Here is a 17,754-nt window from a genome sequence, read left to right on the forward strand (position 1 = left end):
TTTTGATCGCCTTATATTGCATTGTTGCTTTGGCCAAAAAGAAACGGAATTCTGGCATTTTTTTTTTCTTGTTACGCCATTTACCGATTGGATTAATTTTATATATAAATTTTTTTTTATTACTGTATTTACATAAGCTCCTTTAGGGGACTTGAAGCCGTGATCGTCTGATCGCTTGTACTGCATAGTGCAACAGACCTGCGATGTATATACAAACTCATGATCTCCTATTAACGCCGCCAGCTAAACGCAGGCTTTCACAGGAGAATCTTCATGACAAGCTACAGCAGACCCCCCAGCTGCCACGGCAACCCATCAGCACCCCACAATCACGTCAGAAGTGCCAATGCGCGAGTGGAATGACATACCCCCTGCCAGCGCGTGTTAAATGCCGCTGTCAGACACAAACAGGTTGACAGCCGTGGGCGGCGCTCCGCTCCACCCTACCCACGGCTGTTAGAGGCACATGATGGCTGATCAGATCAGCCATCATCTGCCTGGAAAGATGCAGGTTGTGCTTACAGCAGCCATAATACCGCCATGTGAAATATAGTAACTCAAAGAGATTGTGTTTTACATATAACTGAACTTCCATTTTTTTCTGAGAAAATAAAGAATTCATTCAACTCCACATTACAGCGAGACAAGGTAATTATGTAAAATCTTTTATTTACTATATTTATACAAGATCGAACCCAGAAAAAAAAAAGATAAATAAGACAACAATGAATGTACAAAACAAGTTAAGTGCTTCTACAGAATCCAGGCGGCACATGTACCAGAGCACGGAGTATACCGGGGTAGACAGTCTCTGCCAATCGTAAAGTAAGGTTAATGGTGCGAAATGTGATCAAGGAAACACACAACCTCCTCCTCCCACCCCAAAAAACCCCAAAAACATTGAGCCATCAACTTTCAAGTTCAATAGTAATAACTAGGAGGAGTGCAAGTTTCTATCCTAGGAGACAAGCCCCCCAATACCAATATGGAGACTTGTTTAGCTGAAGAAATTTGATGGAGGTCTTCTAGTCAGCTCGCAATACTGTCTTAGGCTTTGTGCACACAGAGGTTTTGGAGCAGAAACTGAATTGAAGCTTCCCAAATGTCAAATCTCCTTTAAGGGAATCTGTCAGCAGGTTTTTGCTACCCCATCTGAGAGCATCCTGATGTAGGCAAAGAGAAGCTGAATCCAACGATGTATCACTTAGATTACTGGGTGCAGCCGTTCTCACACAATCGGAGCTTTTAGATTAGCATGAAGCAGAGCTGAGAAAGCTGCCTCCACCCACACCACAGCTAACCCCGCCCACACCAGGCTCTCCATGTACAAAGTACATAGACAGTGAGCTGCTTATCACAGGAGGGGCGTGTCAGACCAAGGATCACACACCAGCTAGTTACAGCAATGATAAGCTACCGGTGCTAAAACAATTGGAGCTTGATAAGAGAGGCATCGCTGATATCTGTGTTTTAACCCCTACAGCATGCTGTCTTCAGCTTACATAGCAAAAACCGGCTGATAGATTCCCTTTAAAAACTTTGATGTTCTGCTAAAAAAACTCAACAAAATTACTCTGGGTGCACATAACTGTAGGGTATGTGCACATAACATCTTCAGGAGCAAAAGTGCCCCATAAAATGAACTTCGCGCACAGCAATGTAAAAGCGACATTGCTGTGAATATGATCCATCTTATGTTACTTCTTTTAATGTCTTTGTAACCCTGAAGTGGTAATAAGAAGCCACGTTCATTCACTCTTCTGTACAGTAGAGCGTAAAAGTCGCAGCAAGAACGACGGTGAAGCCGTCTCAGGAGAATGACTGTGTGTTCTTCTGAAGAGGCTGAGCCTGGGAAAACTGGATGGTTGTGCCGCCGTCTAGATGATGCTGTGTGCACAGCCCCTTAGGCTGGGTTCACACACAGTGCTTTGCAAAGTTTTTTTTTTTTTATTTACATAAAAGATGCAGTCAAAAGTCAACAGACAGGTTTGCTTTTGCCATATGTGTCATTTATTCGCAAATCAAAGGCGGTACTGGGTATTGAGGATTTTAATTTTTATAGGAAATATGAAATATTTGAGAAAAACAAAAGAAAGAAAAAGTTACAAAAAAAATGTTACAATGTAAAAAAAATTAACAAAAAAACACAAGCAATGAAAAATACTTGAAACTCACGATTGTTTTACAAGCACTTAATGCTGAAAAAAAACTGTGTGTGAAGCCGGCCGAAATGTAGTAGTCAAAACTTTTCAGACACATTCAAGTGAGGGACCTGATGATTAAAGAGCCCTGTGATGTTGGCACCACTCCAGTAAATATATAAAGTTATGTCCCTTCCCTATATGCTCTGGGAGGGGTTTTCTCAACCAGAACAGCCCCGCTCATGTCCCTCTGGAACAGCAGATCAGCGCATTTCACTTGAACAGGTCTGAGCTGAGGTACTAATGGCATAACTTGAAGCTTGTGAGCCACGGTGCAATCATCTGCAACGAGGCCCACCGCTATCACAGTCTTTAATAGGTGTTCTTTTGTAGGCCATAGGGATCTTTGGGTCCTCCTAACGCTCCAGGGCATGATGTAACTGCACCCACTATACTTACGCTCCTGCTAGTCATAGCCCATGAGTGGTCCTGCTTCTGGGAAATCTTAGTCAACGGCCTACATGACGAATTCAATCACCTGTAGCCTGGATTTGCTAACGATTAGTCTAACTGGATGCACGTCTGGATCAATGCATCTCTATGGGCTTTCTGTAGCTGCGCCAAGACATATGGCTCCTGCCAGCACCTAGTCGGAGCCGGGGATGTGCTCACAACGGGTGCTTTTTAGCCTTCCTGAAAACGTTACTACATGTGCAGGTGCAGGACGGACTTCTATGATCATGGGCTATTACAGGTTTAAAAAAAATAAAAAATCTTTAAGTATTGAAGCTTTTTAGTTTCCAGTCTCTTTCTTCCAGACCATTACGTGCCGTCATTCTGTAGGAACCATTATGGTCTACATTCAATGGATCTGTCCTGGTGAAGTGATGGGTAGACCGGTGTAAGGCTCGGCACAAGACATATCTGATAACTGTACTATAATGGCACCCGTGTGCTCATCACACGGCCAGGACAGATCTTCCATCATACAACGAATAAGCTTTACCTGCGGATATGTAAAGCCCCTTTAAAGGGGTCGTCTGGTGCAAACAAGTGATCACCTATCCACAGGATAAGCGATACCTTATTGAACGGTTGGTGTCCGGATGGGGTGGCAGTGACTGTACTGGACCCCCGCATGGCCATACTGTGATCTGAACGTGTCAGTCAGGGACCCTGGAGCAGTGATGTCACTAGTGCCTACTGGAAAGGTCGGCTCTATACTCGTCGTCGGTGCCAAGATTAGGGCTTATTCTCTCTGCATATCTTGTATCAATCGTTTGTATAGGACCAGTCAGCTCCCCTGACATTGACAGCTGGGTGAAACCAAATGCAAATTGACACTGTTCAATCAATGACCGCATAGTGACACGCCCCCTTGACAAGAGGGAATGATAACACCCAGTTGTTATAAATAAACTAAGAGGAATGCACAGATGTTACAACATTGTTATTTCAAGATGAATGCAAATACATATACTAAAACAGCCATGTAAGGACAGGCGACAGGTCCCCCTTTAAAACACTTTACAAATCAGGAGAGACTTAAAAACTATGGACACCTCTGAACATGTTATATTTAGTACATTCAACGCAAAAAAGAATATTTACAACTGGTTTGAATGAAACATTCTCTAACATTTGGCTCCTGCAGCTTGCTTATATTACAATACAACGCAAGCTGCTTATGGCTGTTCTCTGCTCATTTCCCTGCATCTGAAAGCAAAATTTAATACATAAAATTCCAATAAAGATTCAACTTAGATTGAAGTTCAGGAGGGGAAAAGAAATGGCTATAGACTGAGCCGTCTGATGGGATGAGCACTGAACAGCATCAAGCAGCTTGCGCTGGATTGTAACATAAAATTACAATTAATACAGATTCAACTTAGATTGAAGTTCAATAGAGGAAACGGACTGACTGTAGACTGGACTGAGCTGTTTGATGGGATGAGCACAGAACAGCATCAAGCAGCTTGCGCTGGATTGTAATACATGCAGTCAGCAGAAGACAAGCAGTGCAACATATTTAATTCAAACCAACTGAAAATGTTTTATTTATCATAGATCAAACTAGGTTCATAGATGATCACAGCTTTTATGTACTGACTGAATTAAAAACCCTAGAAATGGCATTTTCATAAGAGAATATGAATGGTGAATCTGGCCAGTAAGGGGTAGAGACCCTCTTACCCTTATTCCAATAGTATTCACTCGAGCTAAAGTAAGACCTCCAACTCCAAGTACATTTTTGCCTGCCTGGAACTATATTTTCAGTAATGATGTGGCTCTACAGGACGTGTGAAATAATTGAGACACAATTTCCCTTTAATAGATTCCCTAGCCCCACACATAACCCCGTCCCCTTCTACCATCTCTTGGCTATATGCCTTCTTTCACAACACAAAGCACGAGTGTATGAACATCCTGAACATACGGGGGGGGGGGGGGGGATTATGGTAAAATAAATTGCCTTTTATTTGCAAAGTTTCTAGATCAAGTACAGAAAAACATAGCTGAAAACCTTCCGGAAATGGCTGAACTAGGCTCACAGTTGGGCAATTGTTGAGGAATACTGACTTGTATTTTGTGTAGGTCACTGCCCACAATAAGCCATGCATATTACCTGGTCGGATGAGTTATCTAATTCTTCAGGTTAGCAGTAATGAAAAAAATGCAACTGCAGAATGGGCTAATCGATTTAGGAGAAGTTCTCTCACCACAATGTGCCATTGGATTTAAGCTTTTTCTCTCTTTTTTGTTTTTTTAAATGCAGTCAAAAAAGAAACAAATCAAAAAAAATAACCACACTGTTCTTTTAACTGAACAGAAATGAAACTATAGTATATTTACACAAATGTCGATATAACTTACAGGGTATCAGCGTACACTTTTTGGCATTCACTTAAACAAAAAGTTTGCATAAATTTCTAGGTCTGAGAGAATCTTGAACGTAATAATTTTGGTGCAAGAAAGATACGTCTGCCCCGTGTGCTAAACAGCGTACTGAACTTGCCATAGTGGGATTACTATGTCCATGGTTTTCACTGCGCTCGCTTGTGTTCTGACTCCAAGCAGAACTTCTCATATGCTTCTTGCATTTCTGGGTCCATTTCGTCATCGCCTAAATCATCGAGGAACCTAAAAACGGGGGAAAGACAAGAGGTGTAGTGATAGTGCCAAGCATTGTGGTGGACTCTGCTACCACCTCCTGGACAAACTGGCTTACTGAAGGTGCAGACCACGCAATAGAGCTGTGCTATGAAATAACACAGTGAAAGCCCAAACTGTGTCCATCAACGAAATAGTGGGACAAAGCAAAATCTAATGATTCGATACTCATAATTTTCAAACAAGTATGAGGTATGCACTGAGAAAACTTAGCGGCATCCAGCAAGCATATCCCATGGTGCCTGTGCGCCAAGGCTTAGGCACACAGTAGTAGGTGTAATAATATTAGCAAATATCTCCAATTAGAAATGTAGTATAGTTCTTCTGATAAGCTATGTTGCTTACCCCATGTGCAGGGCATTGCAGTAGCTTAAAGGGGTATTCCCATCTCCAAGATCCTATCCCAATATGTAGTAGGTGTAATAATAATAATATTAGAAAATATCTTCAATTAGAAATGTAGTATAGTTTTTCAGATTCACTATGTCTCTTTCCTCAAGTGCAGGACCTTACGTATCCATGGTTATGACCACTGATATAGTGACACTCAGTTAGCTAGCTGCTAGTGGCCGTAACCATAGATACCTTAGGCCCTGCAATGCCTGCACATGAAGAAAGAGACATAGCAAATCATAAAAACTATACTTCATTTCTAATTGGAAGTATTTGGTAATATTATTATTATCACACCTACTACATATTGGGATAGGATCATGGAGATGGGAATACCCCTTTAAGTATCCATGGTTATGATCACTAACAACTGTCGCTATCTGATTGGTTCTAACCATGGATACCTAAGCTACTGCAATGCCCTGCACATGGGGTAAGGGACGCACCTTATCAGAAGAACTATACTACATTTCTAATTGGAGGTATTTGCTAAATATTATACCTACTACATATTGGGATAGGATCTTGGACATTGGAATACCCCTTTAATTCCATGCAAGTAAGCCATTTTCTTCACTTCAGTCTTCATCCTGATACTCAGATTTCACTCTGTAATACATTTCTCTATCCTCGGCTATCGACCTCATGATGCATTCACACGGCATCACAAGGGCAGCAGCCACTAGTAGGATATCTGCAAGCCAACAAATCTCAATATTCTCCTAAATAAACTAACAGTCAGGGAGGCTGAACTGTCACCTTCTGCAATAGAAAACTGTGTGACAGGAGCTGTAAAACCATCATCAGCAACTGTGATAGGAGTTTCTGTTCCCCCTTGGAGATAACCTCAGTAGTACAGTCCATATAATTTCATCATACGGTGGTCGTTATGGTGCCTGAGACGGAGACCCTCCTTCCCCTCCCTCAGATTAGAAAGGCCTGTAATTCCCAAATGTCAACATGAGATCAAGTAACTCAACAGAAGTTTTACTCCACTGTGCAACTATTATTAAATTGTGTGTCTAGTTCAAACATGAAAAGTTTGGCGACAGGTCCTTTTAAAGTGAAGGTATACGTCAGGGAATGCTCCCAACATATACCTGGAAAGAAAGGAATGGTTAACAGTCTTCAAAAGACATCATTCTGCTTTATAGCATCGCAGGAAATCTGGTCGGGTGAGCACCTGACCCTTAGATTTCACTCACAGGTAGTAATAAATATAATGGTCAGTGAATAAAAGGGAATATTCAGTAGTAAGACTAAAAGCTCATTATAAAACATGATACAGGGAGATGAGGGAAGGTAAGAAGACATCAGGACGTACGCATCTCCAGAAGCAGACAAATCGGTCACAGTTTCTTCACAGAAAAAGTCTTCTCTGTCCAGCATCTCCTGGTACTTTTCTTGATACTCTGAAGACAACAGTAAATGCCTCATGTAAGAATCCACACATACGGGAAGGACAAAATTACATTACTTCTCCTAAATTACCTGGATCTGCTGCAGTGAAGGGAATCCCCTCAGATGTGTAAAAGGTGGGCTCATTCTGTAAGTGAGCAGGAAAGGAAAATTAAAGCGACAAAAACATTTATCAATAACTCTTAAAAGGGGTGGACAACCCCTTCTTAAGTCACTTCAGTGACCATCATAAAAAAAAAGTTGATACTAGCCTCCTGTAGCTGTCCCCCATAAGTTCAGAATATTATAGACTGCAGAAAATCAGTCAGCAGCGGTCACGTTATAATGTCACGTGACCAGCGGTGGACAAAGCACTATCATAGCACTAATAGCGTCACTCTGTAAGGAGAGCATCAAGGGGGATCTCCAAAAGTTGCCAACACCTTTCAGCTAGAGTTATGCTTGAGGGGGACTGGCATAAAAGTGGATATCTGATTTACTGGATTTCATCACTACAGAATCTCTTTAGGACAACTTTTTAATAAATGTGTTTTTTTTTGTTATATAACCGAAATGATAATATAATTGCAGGATTCAATCCATGCTCCCCTTCCTTCTCACTATAACTGTCTGGTTGTAAGACAACTGGCTGCAGCAGGAGCCTCCCCCCACTACTGTCTGCAAAGGAAGACACTGGCCAAGACCCAGCTGACAGAAAATGTAAAAAATTTAGGAGGAAATTAACTTATGTTCTCAGTCAAAGCACAAATTTCAAGAATAAACAACCTTGGAAACAAAGAAGTCATATCAATTCTTGTGTGCATAAAACATCCATTTATACGGTGCTAGTAGTATACAATAAGGAAGAAGCCATCAATCCACAACTGATCCATCTGCTGTCCAGACCTCTATAGATCTATGGCCAGATCTCTCGGATCAGGTTTTATCATTGGTCAGTAGAGACAGATCGCAGAAAATGGTCATCACTTGAGGATGAAAAACTTACCATGAAGTAATTGGGGTCATTTTCAGGAGTCGCTTCCTTGAAAGTCCAAGTTGAATGAACCCGGCCCCAATTACTAGATCGAAGTTCTACTAACTTCAGCAGCATCTGTCTTACGTCCCTGAAACAAGACGTATGCAATTTAGGAAAACACAAAAACACATAATTGGGCTGGGAAAGGACATGTTTGCCATGGTTTATGGGAGCCATGACCAAGAGGAATGGTATAGACAATGTATGTGATGAATGGGCCCAGGCTCAGAGCCTAAAATGGTGAGGTACAATTTATATGAAGTCTAGTTAGTGGCCAAATGGCCAATTTTGCAAGTTTTACTACACCTTCTACAGCTTGCACGTCTTAAGGAAATGCAGTGGTGTTCACCCTTTCAACCCTGTACAGAGATGGGCCTTAGCTGGAAAGGCTCCTGGGTTGTGTTCATGGAGTAGCTACTGGCCAGTGGAGCAAGTTTGCAGGAGTGTTTAATTAGCCAGGTCAGACCAGCAAAGACGGGATCAGACACAGAATCCGCAAATACAAGGTTGGGAGAACAGTCTGGGTCTAAATCAGAGAGACGCATTATAGGTAAAGTCAGTAGGCAATGGAAAGGTTAATCAATCTAGGGTCAATCCAACTAATAATTAATGAATTCCATTAAGTCCACTATTACTACACATGCAAAAAAAAAAAAAAAAATGAGGTACTTGGTTAACATTTTTGATCAGAAAATGTATAAGCCATCCACCAGCGACAAGGTGACCTCATGGATGGACCCTAAATCTTTTGATTATCTCCCTATGTGCCTAACCAGGCCTCACATGAACCGGGGAAGGAGATAACTACAGCTAAGCAGGATTCTATAACCTGTCTGGGAAAAAGGGTGCATAGCCCAAAGAGTGGCAAATTACAGGAATCAGTCCAACGCTGGTTTCACTCATGTGCTCTCATGGCCTGAAAAACAGAAAACGATGTAGGGGCTGACCACTGGTCTCGTGGTCCGAACTCAGTGTCTTCAAAGGCATGTATGAAGCTGTAAAGTTTGGGTTGGCAGTAGAGATGAGCGAACCCGAACAGAGAGAGATTTTCTAGCTCCAAAGTTCAGGTACTCATTGATTTCTATGGGGTTCAGGTTCAGGGTCAAGTTTGGGTAAAGTTCTTGTACCCAAACCGAACTTTGGAATAAAGTTCGGCTGAACTCAACCTTCCACGGGTCTGCTCATTCCTAGTCAGGAGACCTCTGGATAGTCCTTATACTATATATCTTACACATATATATGCTTTGAAGAATAAACATTCCCCGTTTAAATGTCTTTTCTGTGACGAAGGTGTTTTATGGTTTCGAGAAGTTTCCCTGTCCCCGGACTGAAGTTTGTTTTAAGAAAAACAAATATAGTTTCACCTCCCCCCCCCCCCCCCCTGGTTCCAGAGCGGAGTCTCCACGGCAGCTCCTGATTGTTATTGTCTGCAGCGCTGACATCACATAGAGAGCGCTGCAGCCAATACTCAAGCACAGCGGCTCTGCCCAAGGCAAAAGCTGCTCAGAACCTCTGAGCGCACAGATTGGCTGCAGCGCTGTTGACGTGGCATCAGTGCTGCAGACAAAAACTCAATGGGAGCAGCAACAAAGACGCAACTCTGGACCTGGGGAGGGTGAGTAAAACAAGTTTTTTGTTTTGTTTTTTTAAAACAAACTACAGCTGGGTGAAAATGCTTTTCTGATAATAGAAAACCAGTAATTATCATTTCTAACCTGCTACGATCTGAATCCAGAACCACATTCTTCATTCTCTGGATCACTTCATCCATGTAATATTGCCCCTTCTCTTTCCAGGCGTCTTCTAGAACAGATCCAGTCAACTGCAAAAAAAACAGAGAAAACAACCCGACACAATGAAGAGTCTCTGACAGTCAGGATGAAGAGTGAGCACCCACACCACTACAGGGGTCCTTGTACCTCACTGCCTGCATTAGCCCCATGATGTATTTATCATCATTAACGGCGGCTTCAGCTCCACAGAAGCGATGATGTGACACTGCAGTGAGGGTGCCATGTCATAGCATGACGCCTAGATGCTCCCTGTGTAAAAGGGTATAACAGTGACAGCCACCATCTCCTATCAGGATCTCCATCACTCTTCATAGACTGTGTGTAATCTAAAGCTCCAAGATTGGGGGACTGGTTGTACATTCTGGGTGAAAATGTCAAACAAAGCAAAGAACAATGCACATGAGCCCTGTTCACACATCTTTATACATGAGGACTCAAGCTTTTAAAAGGGAATGTGCTGTGATTTATATTTTTGCACTAATATTGATTATAGAATCAAATACAAAAGTTTGTCAGAATCACTTTGTAGTCACCAAAAAAATGTCTCTGAACTGTGATCCTAAACTTCATCCTCCCTTATCCTGTTGCAAATGCCCAGAAAGGGAAGGGAGGAGTGATGTCACACATGTGAGAAGATCCCGCCCACTTTTACTGCAGTCGTAATGCGAGCTAGCACACTGGCAAACTCCATGGCAAATTTCAGCAACTGCTCTAAAAGTGGAAAATATCATGCCTTTTTACATAATTTTTCATAGTGTGTGTGTGTGTGTGATAGAGATCATATGTATCTATATATACAGTTGTGCTCAAAAGTTTACATACCATGGCAGAATTTTTGCTTTCTTGTCCTTGTTTCTGAGAATATGAATGATAACAAAAAAACTTTTTCTCCACTCATTGTTATTGGTTAGGTGAAGCCATTTATTGTCAAACTACTGTGTTTTCTCTTTTTAAATCTTAATGACAACCAAAAACATCCAAATGACCCTGATCAAAAGTTCACATACCCCAGTTCTTAATACTGTGTATTGCCCCCTCTAACATCAATGACAGCTTGAAGTCTTTTGTGATAGTTGTGGATGAGGTGCTTTAATTTCTCAGATGGTAAAGCTGCCCATTCTTCTTGGCAAAAAGCCTCCAGTTCCTGTAAATTCTTGGGCTGTCTTAGCATGAATTGCGCGCTTGAGATCTCCGCAGAGTGGCTCAATGATATTGAGGTCAGGAGACTGAGATGGCCACTCCAGAACCTTCACTTTGTTCTGCTGTAGCCAATGACAGGTCGACTTAGCCTTGTGTTTTGAATCGTTGTCATATTGGAACGTCCAAAAACGTCCCATGCGCAACTTTCGGGCTGATGAGTGCAAATTTGCCTCAAGTATTTGCTGATAACGTGCTGCATTCATCTTTCCTTCAACTTTTACCAAGTTTCCTGTGCCTTTGTAGCTCACACATCCCCAAAACATCAGCGATCCTCCTCCATGCTTTACTGTAGGAATGGTGTTCCTTTCATCATAGGCCTTGTTGACCTCTCTCCAAATGTAACGTTTATGGTTGTGGCCAAAAAGTTAAATTTTGGTCTCCTCTCTCCAATTACCTTGTTCCAGAAGTTTTGAGGCTTGTCTCTGTGCTGTTTGGCGTATTGTATTCGAGATACTTTGTGGCATTTGCGAGGTAATGGCTTTCTTCTGGCGACTCGACCATGCAGCCCATTTTTCTTCAAGTGTCTCCTTATTGTGCATCTTGAAACAGCCACACCGCTAGTTTTCAGAGTGTCTTGAATTTCAGCTGATGTTATTTGTGGGTTTTTCTTTGCATCCCAAACAATTTTCCTGGCAGTTGTGGCCGAAAATTTTGTTGGTCTACCTGACCGTGGTTTGGTTTTTACAGAGCCCCTGATTTTCCATTTGTTAATCACAGTTTGAACGCTGCTGACTGGCACTATCAATTCCTTGGATATTTTTTAGTATCCCTTTCTTGTGTTATACAGTTCAACTACCTTTTCCCTTAGATCCGTTGACAATTCTTTTGCTTTCCACATGACTCAATCCAGAAATGTCAGTGGCTGGATGAAAGATGCAAGAGTCCGTCTGGATCCTAGAAACTCACTCAGCTTTTATGCACACACACTCATTACAAGCAAACAGGTCACAGGTGAGGATGTTACCTTTAATAGCCATTCAAACCCATTTGTGTCAAATTCTGTGCATGTTATAAGGCCAAAATCACGAGGGTATGTGAACTTTTGAGCACAACTTCTACACCCTGGATCCTTCTAAAGTAAGATGCCAGAAGAAACTGCACTTGCTTTCCTCTATCACCATGCGCAGAGTACATTCGGTAAGGTGACTGTTTGAAAATTGACAAATGTGTAAGTCAGCCCTTCCTAGTCATGAGCAAAACTAGGTTTACTCCTGGGGAAGCAAATCAGGAGTGGCTGAACTTGGGGTCCAGTGCGACGTAAACTTCCCCCCTGAATCCTTCTACGCTCTATGTAGAAACAGGAGGTCAATTTTTCCTGCATGACTCATAAGTCACTGCAAAAGTCCCTGGCAGGGGGAGAAGGGCGCAGCTGGGTCAGGAGTTGAAGAGGGTAGGGATGATAAAGGCAGGAAAATGAGACTGCTGTTTCTACATAGAGCAGAGAAAAGAGAAGAATTAGCTGGGTAGAAAAGCAAAATGAGCAATTGTAAGTACACAGTGCTATATAATATGATGACTGCAATGGGAGGAGTGCTTCTTTAAAGTGGTTGCCACATGTTTCTCCTCTCCGGAGCGCACCGCTCCTCTGCCTCCCGGCTTTTTGCTCGCCGGGATGGGTGCGCTCTTGAAGAATTGAGAGTTCAGGCCAGCGGCATGGCTGAGCTGCTGGCCCGAAGTGCCCGCTCTCCAAAGCCGCAACAAGCCGCTTTGCCTCTGCAGCATCTCAACACTCGCTTCTTGCCTAAGGATCCGGTCAGAGCAGAAGTGGACGATGACCGAAGCAATGAGCAGTTAGCTAGAACATTAAAAAAAAAAAAAAATTCTTCTTGAGATCGTAGAGCATTTTTAATTAGAAGTGCATTGCAAAGTGGCTTGTTTTTACAAGTACTTTTCAATTTTAACCATTTACAATCATGAGACAATCCCTGTAATAGACAGGTCTCATGGAGCGCTGCTTGTGTTTTAACTCAAAGACGCTAACAAGGCTGAAAATCTAAAACTTTGGTGCCCGTGCAGAAAAAGGTTCACTGTGCAGACTTGCCCCGCACCCCAAGACCCCGGTAAATGCCTCATTTGCAGCTTTGATTAGCAGACCTGCGATAGCCATCAGGCTCGGGACCCACTTACTCTAGATGTACATACTTATTATAGGCTTCGCAGTGTCAGATTGTGCTTTACCTTCAGTAGTTTTACAGCACAGATCAGATTATCATCCACAGGATTGCAAAATAAAGCATCCAGCAACTCCTTGAGGCCAGTCTGAAGGATCTCCGCTCTGTTCACCTGGCCCTTGGTACCTTTTATCTATTAGACGAATAAGAACAAAATATTACACCTCAGTACTTGGAAAATCCTAAAATATAAGCTTAAGAGTTATTTTTTTCTTTTTACACGGCTAAGCAAATAATAACCACTATATGATTAAGATAATTTAATATACAAAACCTAAGATAAAAGTAAAATGAGCAAATACCTTTTAGTAAGTAAATAAATAGTAATAGTGCATGTTCAGACTGGATTGTGTGACTTTTTGAATGCAAAATTGGCTGGAATTGAGAGCCAACGCCATGTCGCGTTTGGAGAGCCCCTGATGTGCCTAAACCGTGGAAACCCCCCACAAGTGACCCCATTTTGGAAACTACACCCCTCAACGATTTTATCAAGGGGTATAGTGGACATTTTGAACCCAGAGGTATGACACAGAATTTGATAACTTTAGGTCATCATATTGACTAAGTTGTCATTACTCTTGAGCGCAAGTGCTCGCTACTTGAGTTTGCATCGGGTACTCGGCTATGCACCATGTATTGTGGGTGCTGGAGTGACATGCTCGAGTCCCCGCCCGCATGTTTCACGGTTGTTAAGACACCCAAAAAAACATGCGGGGATCGCTCGTGCATGGCAGGCAATCCCTGCAAGGTTTTTTTGGATGTATAACAGCCGCGAAACATATGGGGCGGAGACTCGAACACCCGTGATACTCAATGCATACCCGAGCACCCGATGCAAACTAATTAGCGAGCACTTGCGCTCAACACTAGTCGCCATATCGTCATCATTTTTTTTTTTCTTTACTATTGAAAAAATCCCAACCCTAACACAACTCCAACCCTGGAGTTTATTTTTTTACGCTGTTCCTCGTGCGGTATAAGTGATTAGACGACTTTATTCTTCGGGTCGGTGCGATTACAGCGATACCAGATTCATATCGGGTTTTTATGTTTGGCAGCTGTCACACACTAAAAGACGCATTTTTTTTGCAAAGACTAGTTTTTGCAATCATTTTTCCATATTTCGGCCGACAAACATGTAGGGGCTTGTTTTTTTCCGGGACAAGTTGATATTTTTATTAGTACTATTTTCGGGCATGTGACATTTTTTAATCGCTTTTTATTACGATTTTTGGGAGGCAGAATAAACAAAAACCAACAATTCAGGACTTTTTTTATTTTTTTTTTATGCCGATCCGCGTGTAGTAAAATTGATAAGGCAGCTTTATTCTTCGGGTCAGTACGTTTACAGTGATGCTACATTTATATTGTTTTTTATGTTTTGGCGCTTTTACACAATAAAAACTATTCTATAGAAAATATTTTTTTTGCATCGCTTTATTCTGAGAGCTATAACTTTTTTATTTTTCGGCTGATGGAGCTGTATGGCAGCTTGTTTTTTGCGGGATAAGAGGATGTTCTCAGCGGTACCATTTTTATTTACATTTGTCTTTTTGATCGCATTTTATTCCATTTTTTGTTCGGCAGTATGATAAGCATAGTTTTTTATTCGTTTCTTATTTTATTTTTTTTACCGTGTTCACTAAAGGGGTTAACTAGTGCGACAGTTTTATAGGTCAGGTCGTTCTGGACGCGGCAATACCAAATATGTGTACTTTTATTGTTTTTTTTTTTTTTCATAATATTTATTTATGGCTACAGTATACTTTTATTTTTTTGGATTATTTTTAAAAAAATATTTTTACAATTTTTTTTTTCATTTTCTTACACTTTTTTTTTTTTACTTTTACACTTTGTCCCACAATGGGACTTTAATTTTTTGCAGGCTGATGGCTTGCACAGCATAGGGATGCAGCAGCAGCATCTTTATGCTATGCAGCCTGTCAGCCCTGCAGACACAAGTTAGGTAGAACTTGCACTGAGCACGATCTACCCAACTTGCTGATGCCTTTCGGGGGTTAATGTGCCGGGAGCGGTGCGGGATTGCTCCTGGCACATAGTACCGGGTGTCAGCTGTGAGAATCAGCTGACATCTGGCGGCGATCGCCCTGCAGCTTCTCTGCGGGCGCGATCACACTGTGCGTAATAGTACCTACCTGGTCCATAAGGCCCAGGTAACATGGACACACAATTACTGACAATGTCAGTAAGGGGTTAAACATGGGGGTGAATCAATCATGATTTGGGGGTTGTGTTGCAGCCAATGACACGGGGAACATTCCATGGGTAGAGGGAAGAATGAATTTAATGAAATTTCAACAAATTCTTGATGCAAAAATAACACCATGTGTAAAAAAGCTGAAGGTGAAAAGAGGATGGCTTCTACAAATGGATAATGATTCTTAACACAAATCAAAATCCACAATAGACAACCCCAAAAGGCGCAAGCTGAAGGTTTTACAATCGCCCTCACAGTCCCCTGATTTGAACATCATTGAAAATCTGTGGCTAGACCTCAAAATAGCAGTGCATGCAAGACAATCCAGAAATCTCACAGAACTGGAAGAATTTTCCAAGGAATAATGGATGAAAACCCCTCAAAAAAGAGTTGAAAGACTCTTGGCTGGCTACAAAAAGAGTTTACAAGCTGTGATACTTTCAAAAGGGGGCGATACTAGGTGCTAACCATGCAGAGTCCCAAACTTTTGCATCTGCCCATTTTCCTTTTTGGAATTTTTAAAATGTAAAAGATGAAAATGTGTTTGTTTTTTCTTGTTTAAAATACAAAGGAAATGTGTCATCTGTAACTTTAGACCTTTTAGAGATCATTTCATCATCAACTTGCTTAACTGTTCACAATAACAGTAATTTTGACCAGTGGTGTCCAAACTTTTACATGCTCTGTGTGTACATGTATATGCGTGCACATGGGTATGTGTGCATATAATATACTGTAAAAAAATATATATATACATATATACACACTGCTCAAAAAAATAAAGGGAACACTCAAATAACACATCCTAGATCTGAATGAATGAAATATTCTCATTGAATACTTTGTTCTGTACAAAGTTGAATGTGCTGACAACAAAATCACACAAAAATCATCAATGGAAATCAAATTTATTAACCAATGGAGGCCGGGATTTGGAGTCACCCTCAAAATTAAAGTGGAAAAACACACTACAGGCTGATCCAACTTTGATGTAATGTCCTTAAAACAAGTCAAAATGAGGCTCAGTATTGTGTGTGGCCTCCACGTGCCTGTATGACCTCTATACAACGCCTGGGCATGCTCCTGATGAGGTTGCGGATGGTCTCCTGTGGGATCTCCTCCCAGACCTGGACTAAAGCATCCGCCAACTCCTGGACAGTCTGTGGTGCAACGTGACGTTGGTGGATGGAGCGAGACATGATGTCCCAGATGTGCTCAATCGGATTCAGGTCTGGGGAACGGGCGGGCCAGTCCATAGCTTCAATGCCTTCATCTTGCAGGAACTGCTGACACACTCCAGTCACATGAGGTCTGGCATTGTCCTGCATTAGGAGGAACCCAGGGTCAACCGCACCAGCATATGGTCTCACAAGGGGTCTGAGGATCTCATCTCTGTAAATAATGGCAGTCAGGCTACCTCTGACGAGCACATGGAGGGCTGTGCAGCCCTCCAAAGAAATGCCACCCCACACCATTACTGACCCACTGCCAAACCGGTCATGCTGAAGGATGTTGCAGGCAGCAGATCGCTCTCCACGGCGTCTCCAGACTCTATCACGTCTGTCACATGTGATCAGTGTGAACTTGCTTTCATCTGTGAAGAGCACAGGGCGCCAGTGGAGACTTTGCCAATCCTGGTGTTCTGTGGCAAATGCCAAGCGTCCTGCACGGTGTTGGGCTGTGAGCACAACCCCCATCTGTGGACGTCGGCCCTCATACCACCTTCATGGAGTCGGTTTCTAACAGTTTGTGCAGACACATGCATATTTGTGACCAGCTGGGGGTCATTTTGCAGGGCTCTGGCAGTGCTCCTCCTGTTCCTCCTTGAACAAAGGAGGAGGTAACGGTCCTGCTGCTGGGTTGTTGCCCTCCTATGGCTCCCTTCACATCTCCTGGTATCTGCTCCATGCACTGGACACTGTGCTGAGACACAGCTACCCTTCTTGCCACAGCTCGCACTGATTTGCCATCCTGGATGAACTGCACTACCTGAGCAACTTCTGTGGGTTGTACTGTAGACACCGCCTCATGCTACTGTACCTCTAGGGGTGAGAGCAATGGCAAAATGAAAAAGTGACCAAAACAACAGCCAAAAAGGATGAGAACAGAGAAATGGTCTGTGGTCACCACCTGCAGAACCACTCCTTTATAGGGGGTATCTTGCTAATTGCTTATCATTTTTACTAGTTGTCTGTTCCATTTACACAACAGCAGGTGAAATTGATTCACAATC

General features: G+C 42.3%; 1 protein-coding gene across 1 annotated transcript in view; it reads right to left on the reverse strand.

Annotated features, from left to right (window-relative positions):
* Nucleotides 1–649: 649 nt before the first annotated feature.
* The window catches only part of PAIP1 (poly(A) binding protein interacting protein 1), a 37,982-nt gene continuing 20,877 nt past the window's right edge, over nt 650–17,754 (reverse strand). The window contains exons 6-11 of the mRNA XM_073680303.1: nt 13,311–13,436; nt 9,855–9,961; nt 8,110–8,227; nt 7,197–7,251; nt 7,030–7,117; nt 650–5,282 (exon numbers count right to left, since the gene is read on the reverse strand). Coding sequence (XP_073536404.1) covers nt 5,186–5,282; nt 7,030–7,117; nt 7,197–7,251; nt 8,110–8,227; nt 9,855–9,961; nt 13,311–13,436 — 591 coding nt within the window. The 3' untranslated portion in view covers nt 650–5,185. The remainder of the gene's footprint in view (nt 5,283–7,029; nt 7,118–7,196; nt 7,252–8,109; nt 8,228–9,854; nt 9,962–13,310; nt 13,437–17,754) is intronic.

Source organism: Phyllobates terribilis, unplaced genomic scaffold, assembly GCF_046119375.1.
Source record: "Phyllobates terribilis strain yellow unplaced genomic scaffold, ASM4611937v1 Scaffold_1__5_contigs__length_1240528914, whole genome shotgun sequence".
Taxonomy (NCBI): domain Eukaryota; kingdom Metazoa; phylum Chordata; class Amphibia; order Anura; family Dendrobatidae; genus Phyllobates; species Phyllobates terribilis.